The sequence below is a fragment of the Xyrauchen texanus genome, chromosome 14 (genome assembly GCF_025860055.1).
Source record: "Xyrauchen texanus isolate HMW12.3.18 chromosome 14, RBS_HiC_50CHRs, whole genome shotgun sequence".
NCBI lineage: Eukaryota > Metazoa > Chordata > Actinopteri > Cypriniformes > Catostomidae > Xyrauchen > Xyrauchen texanus.
Genome location: NC_068289.1, coordinates 11680658 through 11708184, shown reverse-complemented (window position 1 = coordinate 11708184; position 27527 = coordinate 11680658). Strand labels below are relative to the sequence as shown.

The window sequence follows — 27527 nt, the reverse complement described above, 5'->3', positions numbered from 1 at the left end:
TATTACATTATCATATTACCATTTATACTTTTATGTTGTCTAATGTGCATGCCTAAGGCATAGTGCAAATCAAACGTATAAATCCATTATGTCAGTCGTATATAATGTTTGGATGTAAAGAAAAAAAATATTTCAAATTATGAGGGAAGGGGAAGTAATATGAGTGATATGGGCTCATTTTAAACAGTGGAAGGATGTGGTTTTGTTTTTTGTTTTTTCCATGGATGTACTTAAATATGCCCTGTGTCTTCAAGACAGTCTAACATATCATTGCTGCTAAATTAAATATCTGCGATTTTAGAATGCCACTTGTCCAATCAAATGAGAGGTCCGGAGCTAACGCTTGTATAAATGAATTACATGTATACTGTACACTGGAAAGGCTTTAACCAAACCAGAATTTTTCACCTTTCTTATGTGTGATTGCTGATTAGTTCCTGAATTTAAAAGTGAATAATGATCAAAATAGTAATAATCTAATTTAGTAACTATTTCTATTCCCCTGCCAATGTCCATTTACATTTTACATTTTTTTTTTTTTTTTTTTATTTATTTTTTTTTTTAAATCTTCCTTTCACATATTTTTCCTTTGACTGATCTTGTCTGTTGTTGGATTTGGCATGAATCTATAAATCAATTTGAGAGCTGATAGTGCTTTATGACTGTCTCTTAGTGATAGATAATTTCCACTTGGCTGTTCTGTCTGTACTATTTTCCTTTAGTAGGCTGTGACTCTCACTGTCTCACCCGGTTAAGTAATGTATTTACTTCACTTCCCATAAATCTCCCTCTAATCACCCATTTTCCTGTCCCCCCTTGTCTCACTCTTACTTTGTCACTACATATACAGTACATGCACAGTTACAATGGAGCTACATGTAGGTTCTTTGTGTAGTCAAGCTACAGTCTTCATCTGTCTGTTCAATCAGTCAATCAATGGAGAAAGACAATATTTTTCTGACTAGCTTTTTCTTTCCCATAATTAAGCTTAAGCCTTTTCCAATTATAAAGCTCAATGATATGGCTTTCCATAAAATTGGGCTCATAATTTTGTAGGCAGTATAGGACTAATGTGTATAAAAATTCTCCTGCTTCTGACTGAAAGAAATTACAGAAAATTTGCTCTGAATTTCATTGATCTCTCCCCCGGCCGCATCTGTCAAGTGTATTGTCCGTCTAATGTTTAACAGCTGATGTTTCACACAATTTGCATGAAAGGTGTGTGTTTCAGTTCCATTTCTCTTTTTTTTATTTATTTATTTATTTTTTTAATAAAAGTAAATTAAAGGATTTTATACAGAAACAAAATGTTGTTCCCTCAAAAGCGGAACGATTATTATATGGGGCGGTTGGCAACCCTGAGTATCTCCTATGTTTCATTGTCAATCTTGTACACTTGTTTTTCATAACATTCTAATTCTATATTCTCTTTCTTACAGGCAGTGGCACCTCTCAGGGAGAAATTACAGGAGCTTGAGCTAAGGTATTGTTTTGTATTACAACCGCAATGCTTTTATTTTTTAAAGTCATCTTGAAAATACATTTGCTTATTGCATAGTTCGCTGGAATACTCAATTCAGATTGGTCACTTGCAGCATTTTATGGTCAAATACCAATCTCCTGCACTGTGCTACAGTATTTTCATGGCTCAGAGCATCTTTCTTCCCACATAACAAATTCTCTATACATCGATTACTAATCCTGCCGATTCATATGCATTGATCTTAAAATGCGAGTTTTTTAATAGAGAATCGTTTTAGCGTGCCCTCTCCCCAAAGATTCACACCCCATATAAAATAATTTTAACTCAAATCAATATTTCATGCCCAGTATGAATTAACTTATGTAATTAAGTAATGTACAGTCAGCTGGTCACTATCCCAAAATAACCAACCATCACCATGATACAAGACACCTCCACTTTGTGCTGGGTTTATGTGCACCTCGTGAAGGATTATTTTTCAAAAATGACAGACTGGCTTTATCAGTTTTATTTTTTCATAATTTGGCTTGACCTTATGCATACAATTATCTATTGATTCTTTTATATTTAGTTAAATCTGTGACGGTCACAGTGTGACTTCATCATCAACAGTGAAATTAAGAAATGCTTAAAAATGAAATATGTATTTAAAACAATAATGAAGTGAAGAACCAACTGGGTCAGAATCGCAGCACAGTCTTTCCTCAGTCCCTCAGTTTTTGATGAGGTGTTAAGTCTCCGGCTGATGTGGCTGTCTCGCTCTCTATTCTCTTTGCTGCATCCCAGCAAGGGCTAGAAGAGATTATTTGATGCTTTTTGACTGGCCCTGAGGCCAGACTAAGCCCAGAACTTATCAAACTGTACTTGTAAATTACTTGTGTTAGAAGTGGCTCAAGTATCATGACCTCAATATGAAAATGAATCTTGTTGCTACTGGAAGTACATCTCTTTGGCCAAACTGAGGAAATACGGTTTTGTGATTATAATGTAAACAGCTATTCGATGGACATTTTTCACCTTGAAACAGGAGACCACCAGTATAATCAATTGCTTAAAGGATATACATTTTTACTTCACCTAACACTGAAAATGGTTCTTGTTCTCCATCTAGATTGCTCATTTTGGTAGTTCTTACATTGCATCTTATGGAGACTGGAACCATAAAACAGTCTGGCAGAAATTAGAATCATCATGGTGGCGCTCCCTAGTATGGGAATGAAAACTTTTTATCCCTCAATTTTGAACCTTTTACATATGTGGCCTGGCATTGGCCAACAAAAATGTACATTTATTTGCTTTCCTAGAGTGAACGAACTCTCCTGAAGATAATTTACCCAGAGAACATGTTGGATTTTGAATCTAAACACTAGATTGAATTGATGACTCAACTAGAGATCGTTCTGTATTTGTGTTTCTTGTATTTATTTATTTATTTATTTTTTGCAAAAATGACATGTCTTTGTGGGGTGGGGTTTTGGAGAGAGGGCATGTTTATGAAGTCAGTAAAATGAGGGAGGTTAACAAAACAGCTAAAATTACTTACAGCACCTTAAATGTATTTTTTGTGTCTGGTTAATTTACAGAAGACATGTTGCTTCACTTTACGTTATTCAAAGTTTTCATTCATTTTTACAGTTTTACCCAGAAGTATCCACCTGTGAAATTCTTGTCAGAGAAGGATCGAAAGAGGATTTTGGTGAGAATTCAATTTCTTTTCTTAGCAGCATCCAGTCTTAAATTCTAATAGAACTGTTATTTTATTAATACAATGTGACTCATCTCCCCATCATAGATGCATGATCCCTTGCACCTACTATATTTTAATTGAAATTTTATTAACCCTATATTGTTGCCTGTATCAAATTTGATATGCAATTTTCTAAAGCCTAAGCATCATTAACAATATTTTATTTTTTTTTGCCGAAAATCCTGTTGTCTGCAAGGTAGAAGATGTCTGCTACCACCTGGTGGATGTTTCCGGGCATTTCTTGATGAAAAATATTTTTTTACAATTTCCTTAATGTCCGCCTTTGAATTACATGTTTTTTTTTTTAAATATGTGAATGTGAAATATTTGTTTATATAGTAAAAGTGGCAGTAATGAATATATTGTTACTGACTAAAATGAGTATTTGCTGAATATAAGCAGAGCTATGAAAATTCTGACATACTTTTATTAGGTACATTTATAGTGTGAACTAATATTTCTGTGTATTTGCATATACACTGATCAGCCACAACATTAAAACTACCTACTTAATATTGTGTCGGTCCCCCATGTGCCACCAAAACAACGCCAACGCAATTGTACAGAGTGGTTATCTGAGTTACCGTAGACGTTGTCAGTTCAAACCAGTCTGGCGATTCTCAGTTGACCTCTTTCATCACAAGGCATTTCATCCACAGAACTGCCGATCACTGGATGTTTTTTGTTTTTGGCACCGAGTAAATTCTAGAGACTGTTGTGTGTGAAAATCCCAGGAGATCAGCAGTTACAGAAATACTCAACACCAACCCGTCTGGCACCAACATTCATTCATGCGATTATCTAATCAGCCAATCGTGTGGCAGCAGTGCAGTGTATAAACTCATGCTGATACGGGTCAGTAGCTTCAGTTAATGTTCACATCAACCATCAGAATGGGGTCGCTGGGTTTGCGGTTTGCCTTCCTCCTTTTTTGTCCTTGGCTGATCACATGCCTGTATATTTAATGTGCTGAATTGCACTATGATACACGTCAGTCCATATTTATAGACCAAGGATAGGACGTTATCATGTCCAAACTCTCAAACATTTGGTATCTCTGAAAGGCCCAGGGATTCCTCTGATAATACCCCAAGATTTGCCACTGTAGCATTTTCTGACAATTCTTTCATATGTCTTTAAGAATGAACTAAAGGGTTACATTTGCTTTACAGGGTTAAAACCATTATGATGAAATCTCCTACATTTATAATGATACAGTGTCAGATTCAAGCACAATCAATAAGGATTTGGGAGCAGTGTGTTTCACTGAAATATCTATACTGTCAGAGAGGAAGTATACTAATAAGCTTCATCACATACACAGATAATTTAGATTGAAATTACGTACTGTAGCAGTGAAGTGGAAAACGGCAGGGTGCTGGAAGGCTGCTCATTTCCTCTGATTGCTCCCTGCTTTGATTTAAACCCCATGTTGAGATTTACCATATCCGAGCCCTCTGGAAAACTGAACTCCCTTGGAAACCACTGATTAATTTGAATGTTTTGCAAACTTAAGTGAATAAAGATAAAACATTTTGTGAAATGTAAAGATTTTGAGTTTTTTTACTGCTTTTCTCTGGTAGATCACCGGTGGGGCAGGCTTTGTGGGCTCTCACCTCACTGATAAGCTGATGATGGATGGTCATGAGTTGACGGTGGTGGATAATTTCTTCACTGGCCGGAAGCGCAATGTAGAGCACTGGATTGGTCATGAGAACTTTGAGCTGATCAACCATGATGTGGTGGAGCCTCTCTATATCGAAGGTGAGGCATATGAAATGCAAAACTGTATGTGAAACATCACAATTCCTAGCTTAGTAAAACAAACTGAAACAAATGTTAATATCGATGTGATTGGAAGAACACTTGGAAGCATTATAGCTAATGTTAAAGGTTAAAAATTTTTCCAGAGGTCCACTGATAGTGTTAGTAAAGTTTTTTTTTTTTCTCATCAGAACAGTAATACGTTTGTAATATATGATAATTTTCCACCCTGTATCTGACCATCTTTCTGAAAAACATGATTTTTGCCTCCGCTTCTGCCTCAACTTCTCCTTTAAACTTCATGTAAATGCCCTCTGTTATGATTGGCTAACAGCATGCAGTGCTGTTAGCCATATAATGATACTGTTTACCATGGAAGCGTCCGTTGCGGCGCGTCACTCCAACAGTAAACAAACAGGTGCCCGTTCCATTTTGCGCTGGAGCTACTACTGCCAACACCACAAAGAAACTTTTCAGAAAGAATGTAGACAGTGTGTCAGCATCATACACAATCATGACATTTGAAATATTAATGAATGGAACTGTTTACTTATGTTTTTGATCGAGTCCAATAATGTTTCTAACTGCCCCATATCCTTCAGTGACTATTCCTTTATTTTATGTCTGCTTCACAAGACGCACACATTCAGTTTATCATCCTGCACTGAGGTGCACATCGCCGGAAACAAATAAAAACGTTCAAAGACGTCCATCTAGTGCGTGTTTACATACACCAACAATTTAAAAATGGCGCTGTTAGGCAAATGAACAGTTTGTTGAGCCGTTTAAGCAACAAAACAATAGCTGCCACAGTAGATGATTAAATGTATTTTCTCTTCAGAGTTGAAACGTGACACAGCGTCTTTTAAAAGCATGCCAGAGAGATGACAACAGTCAAAGACGTCTGTGTAGTACATGATAATATACAAAAATAATTCTAAATAGTTTCGTTTTCAGGAGTAGTTATGCCACAGACAGTAGGCCTTTTGTCCTTCTCACTGTCTCGGTTTATGAACCAAGTGAGCACCAGTGGGTTGGGCCATGGGTGCGATGATTATAAAATAACTTTTTGTATTATTTTATGTTCACCTACACATTTTTAAAGGGGTCATGACATGCATATATACAGTATATATAATGATGTTATGTTCCCTGGAGTCCACTTATAATGTTATTGTAGTTTTTTGCACAATAACAGTCATAATTTGGTCAAATATAATAATTTTCCACCCTGTCTCTGGCCCTCTTTCTGAAACTCTAATGTGCCTGGCCCTTTAAGACTTCACCGTAAACGCGCACTGTTGTGATTGGCCAACATTGTACAGCCCTTCCAAGAGCCATATTTGAAACACAATCTGAAGAAAACATTTTACATTCTGCACCTAGGTCTCTTCGATCATGAAATCAGTTACTCCTCTCTCTTCCTCGTTCCCGTTTGAAAACCAAAGGTGATCGAGCGTTTGTTGTTGCGGCTCCCATGTTGTGGAATGCACTCCCATTTGTTGTTCCTCAGGTCTTCTTCTTCATTGCCCATATTTAAATCTAGATTGAAGACAGATTTTTTTCTCTTTAGCCTATAATGTTGTTTGAGAATTATATGAGTTTTATGTGTAGGTTTTACAATGTTTTATTAGTTTGTTCTTTTTAACATTTTAGAAGTTCTATTTAATTCTGTTATTAATGTTAAAAAATTGTACAGCACATTAGTTACAAATTTTGTTGTTTTTAAGTGTGCTTTATAAATAAACTTGAAAATGAATAAACTCCACAATACCACAACATTTATAAAACTACATTTCAGGACATAAAATTTAACCTACATGCAACAGATTTCATCTGAATATATGAAACTGTTCACTCAAGCGGCACCATAAACTATCAAATAGTCATGACATATGAAATATTCATTAATTAAATTGTTTACTTACAAATTTGCAGTCCAGTAGTGTTTAAACTGCCCCGTTCTTCAATAACATTTTCTGTGACTGGTTCATAATATGAGCTGAAAACATACAATCTGTTCTAAAATGTTCTGAATAGGCAATTGTAAACAGTCCATGGTGGTGGCGTTTGGCTGCTTTAACCAGCTTCAACAGGCCAAAGCAGAGACGCTGGTCTTCACACCTCATGTCTTCTGTGTTTGTTTACACACAGGACTGCGTGTTTCTCCCAGTCAGTGGCAGCAGCAGATTGAGATGTGTTTTTGAAAGTTGTGTATGTACGGCTCTTAAAACACTGCGTACATTGCCGAAAACATATCAAAACGATCATAAATATCCAACAAATGCATGTTTACAAAAGACCAAGAATTAAATATAGCAAATATAGGTGCAAAAATGGTCCAGGACGCCTTCAAAACAGCAAGGCAGCACAGCTGAATGAAACACTATGGGGGTCTCCATTTTAGAGTTGTAACTTGAAATTGCGTCTTTTATAAGCAGTGCGAGATGTATGATAAAGGTCAAAGCCGTGCATATTTAGTATGTAGAAGAACATTTAATTCCAGACAGGCACATGAAGATGTCCTTTGGATGAATTCCCCATGACAGGCCCATTTTTCTGCTCTTTATCTATGTGTATGTGTGACTGACTGAGCACCAGTGGGTGGGGCCCAAGGGTGCAATGACTGGAAAATAGGCATTGCATATGCAGATGTATTTGGTCCTTTGATATCACAAGTTTTTGCAGCATGGTTTAAATAAATGCTCTTTTTCTATTAAGGAGGAAGTTTTCAGTTCTGAAACACACAGTATGCTCTTATAATATAAAAACCTCTTATTTGTCTAAAGATTAAGGAAAAGTTTATTAAGTCATGTCATGACCCATTTAATGTTAGTCTAATACCGTAAGTTGGTTTAAGTAGTGTGTAATTTCTGTGCCACTAGAGGCACCAAACAGAATTGCAATCTCTATTTGTGTAGCCCAAGGAAATGACACTGGCCAGTGGTGCGTTTTTGCAGGAGGACTATCTGTTTTTAAATGATTTGAAAAACATCCCTTACAAAAATCTAGTGTTCTGGCAAACATGCCTCAAATTTGCCACTCGTTATTTTCACTTGCAAATTAACTTTGTGCTAAGCTCTTTATTTTTGTCAAAGTTTTCTAGAGAAGTGTTTGCCAGTTGTGGCAAAATGTCCATTGGAGAGCTGGAAACTTCTGTCAATAATTTGCTGCAAATGTACTATTTATTAAGTGCCACTTTCACTAATAAACTATTTTTGCAAGGGAATATATTTTTGTCATTGTTTTGATAATTCTGTTTGATGCAGAAATTACACTTCACCATTAATACAAAAAATTAAAAGCTTGATTAAATGTAAAGAGAAGAGGACAACACTAATTTTGAGAAAAACTGAAAATAAAAGGTGGTCTTTTCAGTCTTGCAGTCAGCCTGCGTTTATTATTAAACTCATGTCCAAAGTGACACAGATTGAAAAGAAAAGAACAGCTTGAAGAGGACAGCAAATTGCATATGTTCTGACATAATTGGTGTAGCTGCCAATCTCATTTTAGACTAGTTTCACATGATTTATTTTTGAAGCTCTCAACCCCAGCCCCTTTAAATGATAGCAATGATTTTATTTTTTTCCATTTATTCTTCAGAACAACTAATATATATATGCTGAATGTTCTCGAAGTAAAACCTTACTATTACTCCAAAGCTGCTATCCACATCAATTCTTTTTGAGGTTGGTGAGATTTAAGTGAGTTTAAAACAAATCATTAATTTGAGCTAAAGGAAATACTTTTACCTCAGTGCAGTTGTCACTACATATCTGTAAAATCCACTTCCAGAATGCAAGGGCTTTCTAAAAAGGGAGAGTTTCTAAAAAGGCTTTGTTTTTGTTTTTTAGTGAAAAGCCTTTCACCTAAATTGGAAAGTCATTTATATTTAGCTGACACTGTAAGTTTTGAAAGTTAGAGGTATACCGATATAAGTTATTAGACTAAGCGACAGGCACTTTGAATGCAACAATCTAAGTCTATGAAGAGCTTCAGGTTATTCTTATGGCCCAATTGTGAGTGGGACAGGTCTTTTCTGCCTTTCTTTTTCAGGCAGCATCACACCTCTCACCACTCCTGCTAATCAAGCCAGGAAAAGTGAGAGGAAGGCTGGTTAATCTCTGTAATGGAAAATCTCCCCTGCTGACTCCAGCCCTTGATGAGTATAGCCATCTGCTGACATGCTCAATTATGAGTGTCCGGTGGGCATGTCATGCGCGTCACCATCTTTCTCATCTTGTGATTTTGTGTGGGGGGTTAATGATAATTAGTTTATTTAGTAGTGCTTGCTACAAAGACAAGCACAGCTATTGCTCATACTTATTATGGCTCAAGCAATTATTGGTCAATTATAGTATTATTGTCTAACACCTATTGTATGTGCAACTTATATAGAACTGTATGGTAAATATAATAAATACAAAATAAATTGAATTTTGGAATTGGAAATTTTGCTATTGTTGCATTTTACATAGAGCTGTGCATATACAATCATATATCAATATATTGCCATAATTTCTCTCACAGCATTGTATTCATACTTTAGATCCCTGTATTGATAATTCTATTCAGCTATTTGTGTAATAATGTAATTTCTAACAGTTGAATAACGGAGAAGCAGGTTGTCTAAATAAGTACAAACTCTGAAACTGGCATTTCTCACTGCAGTCAGAGATGCTTCTTGAATCATGAGACTGAAACTGAGCCTGCATGGTTCACTGTTTCTCTCATGGACACGCTGGCCATTTCACTCTCACCAGTGATTGAGTAGTATTTTGGCTAAGATGTTCAGCTCTGATATCCTTTTACTGCGTTTTGAGTTAACGTTTGGTTTGACTCATTCCATGTAATATGTGTCCAATGATGAGATCCATGCAATCCATTTGTCATCGACTAATGTCTTTTTTAAATATCTTTTTTGGGCTTTACAGTCAGTTGTTGATAAAAAAAAAAAGAAAGAAAAAGAAAAGAAACGTAGTATGTGTTCTACATAATGTAAACACTTGTAAATAGTACAAAGTACAGTATGTATGTAATCAATAAACGTATAACTATTTGACCAAAATGATAAAAAAAAACAACTTACTATAAAATGCAATTAGTAAAATTTATATTTTCGAAATGTACCAAGTTAGAAGGTCTGCTATATGATTAACAGCATTAACTGAAAGAGAATTTCTTTCATATGTTAGCAAAATAGACATTATAACTGAAATATACCCAAATGAATTGGAATTGAATCAAATTAAGAGCTTGTGAATCGGAATCAAATCCAATATGTGTCAATATATTGCAATGTATTCAATCGTATCATGTATCATGACACTGTATATCGTGTGGTAGCTGGCGATACCTAGTCCTAATGTTACATATATTGAAATCTGAGATGTTAATGAAAAAAATATTGTGGTGTATTTAATTTCCTTGTCAAGTGTTTTTTTTTAAGCTTAAAGGAATAAATCACACAAAAATTTGAATTGTCTCATTATTCACTTACTCTGATACCATCACTCTGATACCATCCCAGAGGTGTATGATTGTCTTTCTTCAGCAGAACACAAAGAAAGGTTTTTAGAAGAAGATAGAGCTCTGTCAGGTCCTTATAATGGAAGTAAATGGGTGCCAGCACTTTGATGGTCCAAAAGTCTTATTTAGGCAGCATATAAGTAATTCATGCTACTCCAGTCGATAAATGAATGTCTTTTGAAGCTAATTGATAGGTTTATGTAAGAAACAAGTCGTTAATTAAAACGTTTTAACTTAAAATTGGCACTTCCATCCAGGACTCTGATGCTGTTTGAAATGGCCGAACTCGCGGACTTTGTGTCAGCTGTTGGCAGGAAGCACTTTTTAAAAGTTAATAAAGTTTTAATGATCTTTTCTTTTTTTTTTTTTACACAAATATATCAATTTGCTTCAAAAGACATTCATGATCGACTGGAGTCTCATGGATTATTTTATTGCTGCCTAAATGTGACTTTTGGACCGGCAAAGTGCTGGCACCCGTGACCAGACAGAGCTCTATCTTCTAAAAATCTACATTTGTGTTCTGCTGAAGACACATATGGGATGGCATCAGGTTATGTGAATAATGAGAGCATTTTCATTTTGGGGTGAACTATTCCTTTAAGTCATGACATTTTACCATGTCTTAATATGTTGTCAAGGTATTTGTTGTCCACATGAAATGAAAGCAGCCCCTCATGGTGGGTTGTATAAAAACCCCAGTCCCAGCCACCAACAGCATACCCACAAACAGTTTGAAACATATTGGGAACTATAATGACAAGAACTGGAGAATACCACTTGTACTAAACTGTACTAAAATGTCTTGAATAATGAACTGTTTCATCATTTTACTCATCCATTTTACATTCACTTCCTATCTAAGTGGGCTTGTCAGAATAAGCTACAATATGCACCAGACTCTATGATGAAAGCCAACAGAATAGCTGCAAGACTATTGTGATTCTGACTCAACCAGGTGTGCTGGTCTCCATTCTTATGTATCCTTAGCTGAAACCATTTGGGTAGACCTTAAAGGATTCTTGCTCTTTGTCTCCATACCAACTAATGCATAGCCAAAGCTTGAGTTTTGCCAGCTGCTGTGTGCCACTCTTATGGTTTCATTCATTTTCAGTCAGCTACTCTTTCAACGAATCTCCATCCTAAGCTTTCTTTTATCGATCAATGTCTATCACCACGTCTCGGTTGTGCAGGGTGAATGAGGACTGAATGAGGTGTATGTGTTTTTGTTTGGAGAAAATATTGACTTACTAATGCTTTATGTCAGTCTGATTCACATCCTCTCCTAATATTCTGAGTGTCATACTTCATATAAAAGATGAAGCATGGGTATAAAAGGATGGAGATAAGGATGTTAGATATTGTAGAACATGACCTTTCTGCCAAATGTGTGTGTGTGTCCACCATTGGTCGATAGATTCTCATGATGTTTGTGTTGAAATAAGCCTTTCCATATCTGTGGATTTCACTCCTAGCTGTGTTGCAAACATTAGCTCATTGGCTGAATGTCAGTAGAATTTTTAGTGCTCTAAAGTTTCTCTTGGAAGAGTACAATGTTTGCTAACAAGTTGAAGATTCTGGGACTAATTAAAATGTTGGATGATAATCTTCAGCCACAATAGTCCCCTCTCAGGCAGTAATCATTGATTTAGCAAGATGACAAATGTGGTTGGGTACATAAGCTGGCATATGGTAACTGTCTATATAGGCTGTTGTTTTGGAAATGGCCCAATTCAGTATCTGCAATTATTACACTGTTGGTTGATGTTTATATTAGTATAAATGGAAATGTTTTTCTCTGTCCAGTCCGGTTGAGTTTGTGATGCTAGATATTATAATTATCTAAAATTAATTCCTCAATAAACAGTTTTCCTTGTCACTTCAATTTCTCAATTTCTTTCCTCAGTTGACCAGATATATCATTTGGCCTCCCCTGCATCGCCACCCAACTACATGTACAACCCTATCAAGACACTGAAAACAAATACCATTGGGACTCTCAACATGCTGGGTGAGTAATTAAAATTTGAGGGTTGCAACTACAAGACTGACTGTATTTTCAAAACACTGTAAAAACATGGTACAGTAGTTAAAGGGAAAGTGTAGGCTTTTACATAGCAGGACAAAGCACAGCATATTTTGCATCCCAGATGCATTGTCCCATTACAGGCAGAGTCAGCTGTTTCAGAACAGGAACACTCCTTGCCCCTTTTCCACCTAAAATTGTGCTGGTGCTAGGCCAGGGGATCTGCGATTTTCACAGACTGCATTTTTGCTGACTTAAGCTGAACAATGTTCTACTGTATATTATTAACCTAACCTGCCCACCAACAAACCAGTCTTACTCCTAGTTTTTTTACAGCATATTTTAGCAACTTTATGGCTTTGATTTAACATCAGAAGTTACTTAATAAAATTAATATCTATCAATTCACACATGATATTTGTAAATATTTTTATTTTAAATGGATAGTGAAAATAAAGTAGCTGGAGTAGCTTTGCCATGAGATGAAAATAGGATGGTTTTTCTTCAACTTCAGGCACTTTTAACTGCATTTCTACGGAGCCAGATATCTGACAAAACAATTTGAATTCGAATTATAGACTTTTGAATTTGAATTATAAGTGTGATTTGTCCAAATTTAATATTACATTGTGTTTTAAATAGGTTTGAATTTGAAAATGTTTAACTCCAATCCTGGACATTTCATATTTAATAAAGTTGAAATGTTTTTATTTTTTTTATGGCACAATTTTATAAATATGTATCTTCAAACAGCAAATTTTTTGTTCTGCATTCTTAAACTGTAAATATTCCGTTTTAAAAAATACAGCTTCAAGTTTTCAAGATGAAGAAATTCAGAACACCAAATTCAATATCTAAAATTCAAACCGCAGAAATTCGGATCTACAGAAAGTGGGTCAGAGTTCAAGCTTCCGTTCCACAGGTAAGAGTAGAGGGTCTCAGAAAAGTCGAACGGAGCATTTTGGCTAATTACAGGCCGAGGTGCAATAATTCTCTGGCGCCAGCGTGATTCAAAGGTTGCCATTCTGACCATGTAGTGGTTCTTAAACTTATGCATTGTTGCATTGTTTGTACATGCATCACAGGAGATTTGTATTTTGTTTTAAACATTTTCTGAAAGTCATGAGAATTTTTTTTCCTTCACTTTATACATTCAAATTTAATTTACTACTGCAAGTAGTTATGCTATGCTTATTAAAATAGAAAATATCTGTGTTTGTCAGATAAAACTCTAGAGAGATAGAGATGAGAGATGTAACTGGTGTTTAAGTGTTTCTCTTCACCCTGCTGCTGAGTAGTTCTGGTAGCGTTTCACATAAAGCATTTTTCCTAATTCTGCCTTTCTAATAAATTATAATATTAATACTTTTTTTATTGTTCGGTTCCTCAGAAATTTGCTTTGCATTGAGATTACAGTTACCATCATCCAAACATACAATAACTAAAACATATACACAGTACATTAATACGGCATATCATCAAACATACATTAACTAGATAAACAGAGTACAGGACATTAGTACGACATATTGTTGTTATTCCAGTGCGACATCTCCGATTCACAGAACAAAATCTTATGCATTGAGTAGTCCAATGGACATCGGAATGAAAGAGCACTTTAATTTCTTAAGGCTGTGTCTGGGCTTCCTAAACCTCCTTCCTGATGGCAGAAGTTTATACTCGTCGTGAAGCACATTTTGGCTATCACCAATGATGTTACGTGCTATTCTAAGTACCCTCAGCTTGTGATCATACTGAAATATCTCTAAAACAGGGACCCCTACAAGCTTTGAGCACACATTGAGGAGTTTAATTTTGCTCTAAGCTTTACTGTAATATTATTGTACCATGCTGCCACCACATAGAGCAAAATACTATGAATGATAGCATAATAAAACAACAACAGCATTTGTTTGCTGACACCAAAAGACCTCAGTCTCCTTAAAAAATAAATACACTGCTGCACTATAATTCCACAGTAAATTAAAGTCCATATATACACCCAAATATTTATATGATGCAACCTGATTAATTGTCTTATTGTGGATGGAAAAAGCTGGGGGGTATTTATCCTCTTGTAAACCAAATACAATTTCTTCAGTTTTATCTGTTTTCACAGTTAAGAAATGATCACACCATGCTATAAATCTATTCACCTTCCCCTAATACAGTTTTAAATCAGCATCCCTGTCCAGAAGGGATATCAAAGCAGCATCATCAGAATATATGAAGAGAAATGGTTTGGTGTACTAGCAACATAAGCATCAGTATATAAAGTGAACAGTACACAACCCTGTGGCACCGCTCAGTTTGTTATTATACGAGAAGAAAGACTGTTAATCCAAAATTGCTGTGTTCTGTTAATCTGAAAGCTAAAACACCAGAGTATGAAATTAGTATTAAACTTGAGTTTCATAATTTTTGACAACAGAATATCAGGTTTTATGGTATTGAAGGCAGATGAAAAGTCAAGAAAAATAACTCTTGTATAGGTAGTTTGCGACCTGTCTAGGTGTTTACTCACAAAATGTGTCAAAGTAATGATGGCATCTTCAGTGCTCTGGCCTGCTTTATATGCGAACTTATATGGATCTAGGATGTAACTAGGTGTTTTACTACATTCTTTCCCAAGCACTTTTTTTAAAATGGGGTTAAGGGCTATTGGTCTATAATACTTCTCCTTAGGGGATAATTTTTTTTAGTACGGTTGTGATGTATGCCATTTTCCAAATGGCTGCAATTATGTGTTCATCCAGTGACCACTGAAAAATCTTCTGCCACACAGGAGCAAATTCTGAGGCAAAAGTTTTTAAAGTGGATGGGGTAGGTTGTCTGGACATGTTGCCTTCTTTTAATGCAAACGATGGAAAGTATTCCTTACATCTGTCACACTAATTTCTACTTTTTGTGCATCCACTAAGGAGACATACCACAACATATTGATTTTTTTCCTTGGTGCCTACTAATTCAAACCTTTTGAAGTCATTCCCGCCATGTATTTCATAGTGATGAAATTCATTATGGTCTTTTTTTTTAAAAGCCATTATTTTTTCCTGTTAATCAGCTGCTTGATACTCTTAGTCACATAGCTCTTATTGTTTGTATACACTTTCCAAGTTGGTATTACTGTCTATGTAAAAATGTTATATATTATGTCGTAACTCTTGTTGTATCTGTGTTTTCCCCTGACCATGTCCTAATTACTTTTGTGCACCAGTTTGCTGCTCTTCAGTTTAGTCTTATATATTGGTATCAAGACCACCACATTGTGATCTGAACTGGAAATTGGTGGTCTAATGTGGCACTCATACACCCCTGCCACATTGACAAAGCATTTACCTAGTATATTGACCTTTCTTGTTCCATGCCTCACATAATGGAAAAAAACAGGGATTGTGTGCTCAACCACATATTTGTTAAAGTGCCCAAGGACTGTAGCTGGTGCCTCTGGGTGTTGCTGCTCTAGTTTGTAAACACAGTCAGCGATGTATCAGCAGCTTTTGAAGCTATGCCATTCGGAGGAGCGTACACTGCCACAAGCAGTAAACAGCCAATTCCCTAGCAGATAGTAAGGCCTTAGTCGCATGTCAAATTAACAGGTTTATAGAACTGCAACATCTTAGTTTTAGTACGCAACTACGCTTCCTCACTGTGTGCGCTCACTAATATAAATGTGTTCAATGAGCTGCTGCTGTAAGTTGCTTGAGAAAGGGCGAGTTCAGCATGGATGAGCTGATTTATTAACTCTGAATTGTGCAGAATCTGGAATTACAGTTTGATACAAAGACAAGATTAATGATTTGATTTGTTCATCTGTTTGGACTGGTTTACCAATTCTCAGCTTCATGTTAAAGTGAATAAAAATGTGTGGGATTTCCCCGCATTATGATGGTGAAACATGCTGGAATTTCAGGCCAGGGTTAATACAGTGGCCATCCTGTGTACGGCATTATGGGCTGTTCATAGGGGGGAGGGATCCGCTTCAGTCTCGAACATGTTCCTTTCTGCCGTGCCTTCAATGATGTGCAATTTATGTCAAACGATTAATGGATGGTCGGGCACTGAAACTATTTGGGAAACCCTAATACATTTTTGTGTAGCTAACGTGATTTCCATGTGGTCTTTCCTTTTAAATGCTTCTTTAAATCATGATGTCATCTTTACAGCTGGAAGGCATAAATTGCATGGAACTGTAATATTGTTTTCCTCTTCTCCTTTAAAAAGACAATGTTGAAATGTAGAAAAACAATGGATTTTCTCAATTGGTCATCGTGATGCAAAAGTAGTGTTGTGAGACTGTTGCATGAGCAAATAACACCTGTGATTGGCGCTCCTGACATACGTGAAACACAAAAGAGAACCAGAAGAGATGTCTTGCACATTCTGAGCATTTGTACCACTCTTAAACATGCAGTAGTCTATATCAATTTATGTAATGTATTACAGTTACACATTATTGATGACATAATGCTGTTACCAGTATTCTGTTACTCCACAAGCCTGGTTGTCACTGTCAAAAACCCTGTAAAGTAATAATCACCATGAGTGTTCAACATCAGTGTAACACGTTCAAGCTCTGAGATGGGAGGAGATGCAGTCAAGTAAGGCTCTTTATTTCTCTGCCTTCAACACACTGCATGAACTCTTCTCAGTGCTTTTCTCAGTTTAATCAGATCAGTGTAACACACTTTGTCAACATAAACTTCTCTGAGTCTTCAGCTTCACAATAACATAAGACACGCCAGTCATTGGTCACTAAAGTCATTCTCTCTCGCGCGCGCCTCTAGCGGTGGCATGGCCATTTATATGCCACTCTCCCCATGCTCACTGAAATTAGAGACAGGTGTTAGGCATAATTTAGCTCAGGTGCAAGCGCCCTTACCGCTTTCTCTCCCTGAACGGGCGCTCGACCACACCCCCGCTGCCACAATCACATAAACCAGAGATACATTCAAAAATCAGGAGAGATATATCCAAAACTACTCAAGTGACTTTACTCTTTAGTGGGCAGTAACGCAGATCGCTAATCAGTGGCATCTCAGCATTAGTGGCAGGTGGGTTTGTATTAGATTACAGTAACTGCTAAAAAATTTGACTTTAATTTTATGCTGTTCTTGCTAGTTAGTGAGCTAATACGCACATCCTTTGATTTGCCTTTGCCTGTATTTGGTTTGCTTTCACTGTCAGCTTTTTGATGTGTATGTTTTAGTGATGTTTTGTACTGAGATTATATTATTAGGGATTGTTGTGCATGGCATCATGTTGGGTTAGGCAAGTGATTGTTTGTGCCCCACCAGAAATAAGCCTGATATGCCACTGTCACTAATAAGCATTTGCGTGAAGGCGTTTTAATGCCATTATTGTAAGATAAACTGTTTACAGAAAACTACAGTAAATTGAAAATTGATACCTCACAGTTCATACACATTTGATAGGCTATAGTATAAGTATATAAGTATATTTTTGATGATGAAATCATAACATGGGCCACAAAAGATGGTGCCGCATGTTGAGCAGCACTGGCCTAGGAGTTCATTTGTACATGGTTATAGAACTACTTGTACACTTGCACTCTAGCTAATTCTATGATGACCATGCAAAGATCTAAACTCTAGTGTTTGGATGAATTGTAGTTAAAAATATATTTTTACAACAATATGGTCGTAATGCTTGTATCCCAATTATATCAGCTCAGTCTGAAGCCAAAAGTTTTATACCATGTTCCATACAAATCCATACCTCTTTTTTTTTTCAGGTTCTAATGTCACCGTTTTCCAAAGTATGTGGTTATGGAGAGCATAGTAGTGTGGATGAGTGTCTTAAATGTAGCAAAATCGGTGTCAAACGAAAATGCATTTGTGTGGACTTGGCCTTACCTGCAATTATGAAACATGTTTAAACTAACAAACAAACTAACAATGCTTTACAGTTCCGTGTACCAATCAATAAGGTATAACACAGCCTGTGTCTTTAGTAATGGAACTGTGGAAGTAAAGCCAGAAATTGCCACATGGGTAAAACCAATTTGTCAGTTTGATTTTGTGGCTGTCAATTTGAAAAGGTTAGCCTCCTTTCAGTCATTCTTTGTTCAGTGTCTTTGCACTTTTCAGTCAGACATCCACTGTCTGTAAGTACAATAGCAAAGAGCCATAATATAGATGGCTTGGTGATTGAGGTTTCCTGAGCTATCATTTCTGTGTTGACATTAAATGAACCATCTTCCATGTACCCTCTGCAATTACAGATATAACTACAAACGGAGGCTGTGCCCAAAGAACTCCAGATAAATTCTACAGATATCTGCAGAATTGGAATGCTTGTTATTCATAATGTTTTACACATTGCTTGCCCCCTGCCTGTCCGTTTAGTTTAATACTGTTGGGGAGTATTATTATTGGGAATATTGTTTCAGTCCCCTAATCTGACTGTCCAAAAGTTGTTTCAAGAGTGATAATATTTTTGATAACTTTTTGTATCACTCCACTGTTCACTTTGTTCCAGACCAGAGTATGTGAGAGGTGCAGAAGGAAAGCAGAGTTCGATTTTTGCCTCAAGCAGAAGCATGTTTTTTGAAGTCAGAGTGCACCTGTGTTTTCTTTTGCTCCAGTATCACTTTGATCAGGGTTTCTCACTAATGAGTGTGGATCGAGGAGAAAACAGCAAATGGAAAAGTTGGAGTGGAGTTTAAGTGAAAATTAAAAAATGATTGCCGATTCCATCTGGACCTGATGATTGCTTTCATCTGAACAAGACAGACAGAAGTACAAATTCCTTACTGATCTTAGCATTAGTTGTAGAAAGTATTGCTGTTGTTTTAAAAATCTGCCTTTTGGTCACTAACCAGCTATTTGTGTGAGGGACAAAAATGGCATATCAAACTACATGCATATGTGAACTATGCGTATGTGTGCATATAATCATTTATATTGTCCATGCTATGCCCATACTGCAATAATAGAGCGACTATCAGAATACATTTCTAGCCTCTCAAAATGCTTAAAGCAATAATTAAAATGTTACACCTCAATCCAAACATTGAGCTGTGAAAGAGAAGGGTAGTAGCTCATTAATATTCTTTTGCTGAAATCTTGATGAGGCTGTGTGGTTAGATTGTTGTAGCCTTGCTGACTTTTTCTGACTGATGTCTAGTTTTGTTGTTTCTGACTCTCCCTATGGGAGATGCTGGTAGAGTCATACTCTACCTTGTTAGATACATTTTAACAAATTATTTTCTCATGTCTCTTTCTATTCACAGGTTTAGCCAAGCGAGTCGGAGCTCGACTGCTCCTTGCCTCCACTTCAGAAGTATATGGAGGTATGTGTACATATATAAACTCTCAATACATTAATGCTTGAGTGATGTGAAAAAGTATAGCCTATGAAAAGGTCAATTAGAATCTGGGAGAAATCTCAAGTCTCAGATACCATGCAGAGTCCATGCAAAGGCTTTAAAGGCCATGACTTAGTCAAGTCTTTAGCTGTGTCCCAAATGACACACTATACACCCCCAACACACACACCCCCCGTTATATTACCCCGCAGTCCTCTTAGGCCTGTTTTCAGTTTCACTTGTTGTTCTGTTGTGTTTCTTTCATAACCTTTTTATATGGAAGCTGCTCTTAACTGAGGCTGTTGACATGGCGATCGTAAAAGCAAAAGTCAAAGTCTCTTTGACTGGGCAATAATGATAGTGGCACACAGGAAAGTTTTCAATTAGTCCGTTCATTTAAAGAAAGTAATTTATTTAGATTCATCCCTGTGAAATCCTCAATGAACTTAAAGTCTGTTTGCTCTGTCTGTAGCTGGGACATGTTCCACTGCCTCAAGTAGAGATGCAAATGCAACTGCAGGGATGAAACTTTCCTTATTTATGCTCCATGTGTAGCCTCAGATCTGTGAATGTGCAGACTGCTGACAGCCAACTATTCTATGTAATTTTGAAATGTAAGTAGTGGGAGTAGTACGTTAACACTGAAAATGCAACATAAAGAAGTCTACTATAAGTGTCCGGATGATGTACTACTACAACTGTCAAAACAGAGTATGTATTGTTAGACACTTTGTGCATTTAATGCTCATGGTTTGCCATACATAGCAGACTGAAAATGTTTGAGTTATTTTTATAAGACAAAGTAGCTCTAACCCACACTTCCAATCTCGTTTCATTAATTGGATGCCAGGTTTGCCAACTCCTGACTCTTAATTAGCTTTGTTGACATCACTAGCTTAGGGGTTCGCATACTTTTCCCCAACCTAATCTGTGATTGTTTGAATTATGTATTCAGTATGTTCAAGAACAATACAACATTTTGTTATTAGTTTAAACAGGGTGTGTTTGTTCATTATTGTAACTTGGATGAAGATAAAGCAATTATTTAAGACACATTTATACAGAAATACAGGAAATTCCAAAGTGTTCACATTCTTTTTTTCTTGCCACTGTATATGGCTTTACATATACAATATACAATATTTTGAGGGAAAACACACACAAAAAAGCTGTCTTTGACTGAAAGAAAAAAATATTGTGACTGTTTGGAGTAGATCTTGAATTACTATGGTGATTAAAACAATTCACTAAAGATTTTGGTTAAGTCAGTGGCCAAGCATATAAATTATGCTGTGGGGGGGACTAGAAGCTTAGTACAGTATATGTTACAAAGTCTTTAAACGTCACACAGTTGGAGGAGTGAGCAATTTCAAGAAAGGGCCTAATGGACAATTAGAAGAAAAATCTACAGGAAGTCTGAAGATGTCTACCAAAAGAGTACCCTCCCACTTTTTTAGCTCTTTTGTTTCTGAAAAGTATTTTTCCCCATTCATTTTGTCCATAGGGATTTCATAAAATCATTTCTAAAAGAATTCTAAGACATTAACCACAACCAGGTCCAAAGTGAATCACATAACAAATTTAAAGCAAAACAGTATTTGAAAACCGGGCAAAAAGACAAAGGTACAATACTGTATACTTGATGTCTTAAATGAAGGAACTAACTATAATCCCATGAAAAATGGTGTATGACATAATCAAAATAAAAAGAATGGTCAGTTATAAAACTATTGATTTAAAGTTGTTGATTATAAGTGTAGAAACCAATATATTTTAAGTTTATTGCTAAATATTCAGCTATATATAAATGTCATTTGAGAATGTAATGAGACTGACTTAATATCGGATTCCTGGATTTTCCCCCTCCGCTATTAAACACGATTTAACATAAATTTAAATTCTTTTAAAATTAAGTTTAAATTGTGCAGACTGATGACTTCAACAGAAGAAAACTATTAACAACCTCGGAGCTCAGTGTAGGTCTTTTTTTTTTAAAGGTTTACAATTTATCAATCAAAATCTATTCCTTCATTAAAACATTTTTATAGCATTTGCGCTGTATAATTGTTTTTGAAAACCATTATTTTCAAGATTAAAAAAAACAAACATTCTTGCCTATTTCCATTAGTATTATGGAACTGTTGATTAAACATTGTTTGGCCTCTTTTTCTCATACAAATGCCCTTAGCCACAAGAAATACTCAAAGACTTTAAATGCCTTTCATTAAACATTAATTGCACTGCTGAGAGGTCATGGTGAATTGAGCTGTATGTTTAGAGCACACACAGTCAGGCGTCTGAAACAACAAACCTGTTTGAACCAGAAAATCTCCAGACATAGAGTGGTTTGCATGCTAGAAAATAACATGTCCAGCCTAGCCCACACCTTTTCTGTGTAAATCTACATTTCTTTGAGGAGAGGTTATTTATTTCTATTAGACTGACAGAGAGGAAACCACAATTGATCTTTTAGATTTTGATGGTCGGATAATGAGCTCATTTGGGGATGCTCACAGATCTCCATCCATGATTGCATCGAGAGAGAATTGAAGATGGTCATCTTACCAGTTATTACCATCTTATTGCCTTCTTATCAGTTATGGGGTGGACAGATGAGATCAGAGGGCTCTCTCATGTTCAACTTTTGCGCAACATTGTGAATCCAAAGACTCTGCATGCATTGTTTGTTCTTTTCAACCATCATCTTTGAAGCTCATTTTCGACCCCTACCCGCATGTGCGTGGCTAAAAGATACTGCAGAGAAGATTAATAAAGTACAGCATTCATTCAGGTGAAACATTTTTCACAAGAGATTTTCTATGCCATCACTTCACCTGTAGAGGCCTTAACCTTTGATCCAGCCTTCAAAATCTGACTTTTAGCTCAATTAAAAACCAAGAACATTGCTGTATAAGCAACTTTTGCAGCGAATTGGACGGATTGTACATTTGTAATAACACAAAAAATTTCTTCCATACATGAGCTTATTGAGAGAATTCTAAATTCAAGTCAGGTCAAGTCATTTTTATTTGTATAGCGGCTTTCACAACGCACATCGTTTCAAAGCAGCTTAACAGGAAATCATGCATTAAAATTGTTTTAACTAATATCTATAAGTCTTAGAGTGATCATTGTGTAGTTTTATTAAATATGACTGTAAATAGTGTATAGAAATTTATTTATCAACCCCTATTGTTTGTTATCGCTCCCTTTATACAGTGTCTGAGATCAAATGTACATTTTATCTCCTCTAAACTGGTTTATGCAATAAAAGAAAACACTTTCACAATTATTGTTTTTAAGAAGTTGATCAGGTATAACTCGTTTGAGGGTCCAATGAAAATTTCAGCAGGATAAAATTGTTCTTACTTGATTGCTCTCAGGAACGGCTTTTTTTGGGGAGATCAGCAGCATCGCTTGGTTATTCTAAAGAAAATTTGTATATTTTTAAAGTACAATGCAGAGACACAGTTGACTACATTATCAGTGATGCAAATTGTGTATTTATTTGACTTTCTAATATGATATAATCATGCCCATGCCAATGTTTGTCTTTCTAATTTGATTGCACCCATTTATATTCAATCAAGTCACAGCAGTGATAGATGAGAATACAATCTGTGGCAATAAAATGGCAGTTTAGTAGTTTATGACTGGAACAGTCAAGCTCCAAAAAGGACAACATACAGTAAAGTATGACACGTGTGCTTTAAAAAGCAATGTGATTTGGTTTGTGTGAGAAACAGACCAAAATTAAAGTCATCATTCACTTAAAATCTTGCATGGTGCAAATGAAGAAGCGTTTATGATAAAAGATTTGAACAAGCAGAAGGCAGGAAATGTATTGAACAAACACATAAATGTACGTTTCCCAAACAAAATATATTGTATGTCTTTAAAAGACAATAGTTCTTACTATATGTAAAAGGCTGCCAGGACATTATGCTAAAAATTGTGTTTGTGTTTCACAGGAAAAAACAAAACAAAATAAAACATGTTGGTGATGATGAACATTTTTCATTTTTGTCTATCTAACACTTTAATGGCCACTGTCCTTTTTAACAAGAGAATATAGGAAATATGTATGTTTATAGGGGATTGGGTTTTAGATGTGTGTGTCTGTCTTAAACTAGACCCAGAGGTGCACCCCCAGAATGAGGAGTACTGGGGCCATGTAAACCCCATTGGTCCACGGGCCTGTTATGATGAAGGAAAGCGTGTTGCTGAGACCATGTGTTACGCCTACATGAAACAGGTACAGTAAAAGTGACTTTCATACAGTGTTGGGTAAGTTACTCTTAAAAAGTAATTAATTACAACTACTAATTACATCTTCTACAGTGTAATTAGATTTCTGTACTAATTACTCTGTCTGAAAATGTATTGCATTACTTATCACTAATTACTTTCTAAAACACCTATCAACCTCGACCAAATGAAAAATACATGGATAGACATGAAATCTTTCTTACAATTCTTTCAAATAAATAATATAAAATCAATTGAATTATTCATGAACTGGCCACAGAATTTAAGGAGGCTCCATTTAATTAGAAAACATACATTTTAAAAATAAGCCACTAGCAGGAAGGCTGGGTATACCAGGCTGGGTATTGATGTCATTGCCTTAGATAACAAAATATTAAATCAACTGGCATCTAAATACAAATGATGCTAGACCTTTCCTGAGAACTAACCTCAGTCCCACTTTATATTATCTGTCTTTAACTGCTGTATACTAACATTAAATGCATAAATTATAGTGTATTTATCTCCAACTCTGGAGTAGGTACTTTGGGGATTTATAGGGTCTGTGGGAGGAGCTCCAGCCTGTGATTGGTCAAAAACCTATGACACACAAAGCATTGAGAAAGGAGGGGATACCACAGTCGCCATTAGTAAACAGCTAGCCTGCTACTCAGAGGATTGCACTCATTTTACAATTCCCTTAATAGAAGTAAAAAAAAAAAAAACTAAGTATACAAAGAGGATCACCCATTTCACGTGTGTGTGTGCGTGCGTGCGTGCGTGCGTGTTTTGTGATTTACGAGGACAATTTTATTATGCTATAAATGTGATTTATGAGGACATTTATAGTGTGCCCCCTTAAAAATCATACTAAACAATGTTTTGTTGAAAATGTAAAAATGCAGAAGGTTTTCTGTGAGGGTTAGGTTTAGGGGTTGTGTTAGGTTTAGAGGATAGAATCTATAGTTTATACAGTATAAAAGTCATTATGTCTATGGAAAGTCCTCATAATGATAGGTAGACCAACATGTGTGTGTGTGTGTGTGTGTGGGAGAGGAGAGGGAGAGGGAGAGACTTCATTGGGAGACACGATTTGTTTTCATTGCATCTGTACTGTTTTACTGTGACTATAAAGAAAATAATGATTTCTGGATTACTACATAACATTTTTCCTGGGATGACGGATATAAAGAATCAGATGTTTATCGAAGAGTGGGTAATTGAACTCTATTCTACACTAAACCATCATGAAATCTAGTTAACATGAGGGAAGTATAGCCTGCCTGTTACTGTTTGGTAACTTGTATCAAGACATATTTTTATGACAGTGATTATTTCAGTACAGTAATATATATGTTGAGTCATGAAAGCATTTATTGTAAAATATTGGGTCAATAAATAGGTTTACAGTGCTTTCAACATGTTGCCCACTAAATTCAGAGCATGCTGTGTCTTAGTCTGACCGCTCGTCTCATTTCTGCACAGCTCTCAACTGTAACCTAAACACAGTCTGTGTCCGAAAACAGGAAAACGCTGCCTTCGGGGGCTGTATAAGGAGGTCGGATGAAATAAGGTGCTGTTTAAACTGTTCAGTTTTCTTTAGTGTTACATTCATCCAAAAATGCTGTCGTTTAAACCACCATCTGCCTACGTTTTTGGATGCAGCCAAACCTTGTGTTAAACAGCCCTAAAAAAAAGTGTAACTCATATACCGGCTTTCTCCGTCAGTGTTGTTGATTTTGTTGTGGTTGTTCTTGCTGTTGCTATTAAAACACACGTTCCAACAGTGTCAGAAAAATGGTCAATACTAGATGACGTCACTACAGTGGTGACTTTTGGGAATGCGAGTGCAACTGAGGAAAAGTCTCATTGACTGTTCCGTTACTTGTAAGAGTTCTCATCTAGAAAGTTACTAAAGGTAAAGTACCTGGACTGTAGGTGGGAAAGGTCCCTTTTACACATGAGGAACTGCATTTACTTTTAGCCGTTTATAGGGACCTTTTTATCTCCTACTCCTAGTCCACATGCATGATGGACAAAGCACTGAGAAATGTGATGAGTTGAGCATCGTAGCATCGCATGGTTTACACACACATTATAACCTGCTGGTGCAGTTTGTGTGAAACAGCCCTAACAAAAGTGTATGTCCGATCCTGTCATTCTTCATCAGTGTTGTTGTTGCTGCTATGTTGTATCGCACATGCAAACAACATCAAAAGAAAAATAGTTGACACTATATTAATGACAGACTTGAGTTGTTACTTGGATGAACACCAATACAATTTTTTTTATCATAGACCGTATAACTTAGAGAATCACCTCGATGTTTACATCAAATACTTTTTGTACATTAAAATGAAAGATAATGCACAGACAGTAGTAAAGTGGTGTGTCAATCTAAAAAAAGTGTACAATGCTGAGGTTTATTAAGTTCGATAATGTAGAATTTATTTATCAAAACTGACAATCCTCCATTGAAAAGAATGCAGGCAGAAGTTTGTTTACCCAACTATCACACTTGGGCCATGTCCACACTAATCCTTTTTTGTTTGAAAATGCATTGATTTTACAACATTTACGTCTCTCATACACAATGGAACTTAATTTTCCCCTTCTGAAAATGCTTTCAATAAGCACATACTTTGGAAAACAAAGGCGTTAGGAAATTTGAAAAAGGGGGTTTCAAACTCTGGACATGGCCTTGGATATGATGTTTTTTGTCTGGTTTAATCTAGCTTTTTTCAAAATCTTTTGGATTCAAGTTGATAAGATGGCACTAACAACAAAGATGGTAAATTTAAGAGTGAAAATTTGGGATCACAAACTTTTAAATAAAGAGTTGAAGTCTCTTTACTTGATCTGATGTCTTCCACAGTGTCTTAATGTGATTAGATTCCAGTGATGAGCTATTTGTCTGTCTGACGCGCACAATAACTGCCAATCAGAACATATCTGAGTTATAGAATGCAGTTATGTTGAGCAAGATTTTGAACCATTGAGATTCTGAACCAGTGATGCTGCAGAAATTGGAGTGATCAAGAAAATATCCAGTCTCAATCACAGCTGTTTAGGATAAGAACTCAGATTTTCATGGAAGAGAGAGAGCTTTTATCGCTTGATGCTTGAAAGTGTCATATATGAAGTGTGAAGTAAACTTTACCTTGTTTGCCTGCATAAAATTTAAGTTGTTATTTAGATGAGAGGCTGTGGTGAAATAAAAATGTTTTCTCTGAAAACATTAGTGACAGAAGATCATGCTTCTGTGAGAAGTTAAACTCCATATTAGGATGTCAGCATCACATCACAGGGGTATCCAAGACCTTGAAATTGCCAATTCTCTCTCTGTCCCACTCCCTCCCCTAGCATTGTCTTGCTCATTTATCTTTTTTTTTGTTTGTTT

At 36.1% G+C, this 27527-nt stretch overlaps 1 protein-coding gene across 1 annotated transcript in view; it reads left to right on the top strand.

Annotated features, from left to right (window-relative positions):
* The window catches only part of LOC127655233 (UDP-glucuronic acid decarboxylase 1-like), a 95132-nt gene that overhangs the window by 38695 nt on the left and 28910 nt on the right, over window positions 1-27527 (top strand). The window contains exons 4-9 of the mRNA XM_052142912.1: window positions 1440-1483; window positions 3119-3179; window positions 4814-4994; window positions 12430-12534; window positions 19805-19864; window positions 24013-24134. Coding sequence (XP_051998872.1) covers window positions 1440-1483; window positions 3119-3179; window positions 4814-4994; window positions 12430-12534; window positions 19805-19864; window positions 24013-24134 — 573 coding nt within the window. The remainder of the gene's footprint in view (window positions 1-1439; window positions 1484-3118; window positions 3180-4813; window positions 4995-12429; window positions 12535-19804; window positions 19865-24012; window positions 24135-27527) is intronic.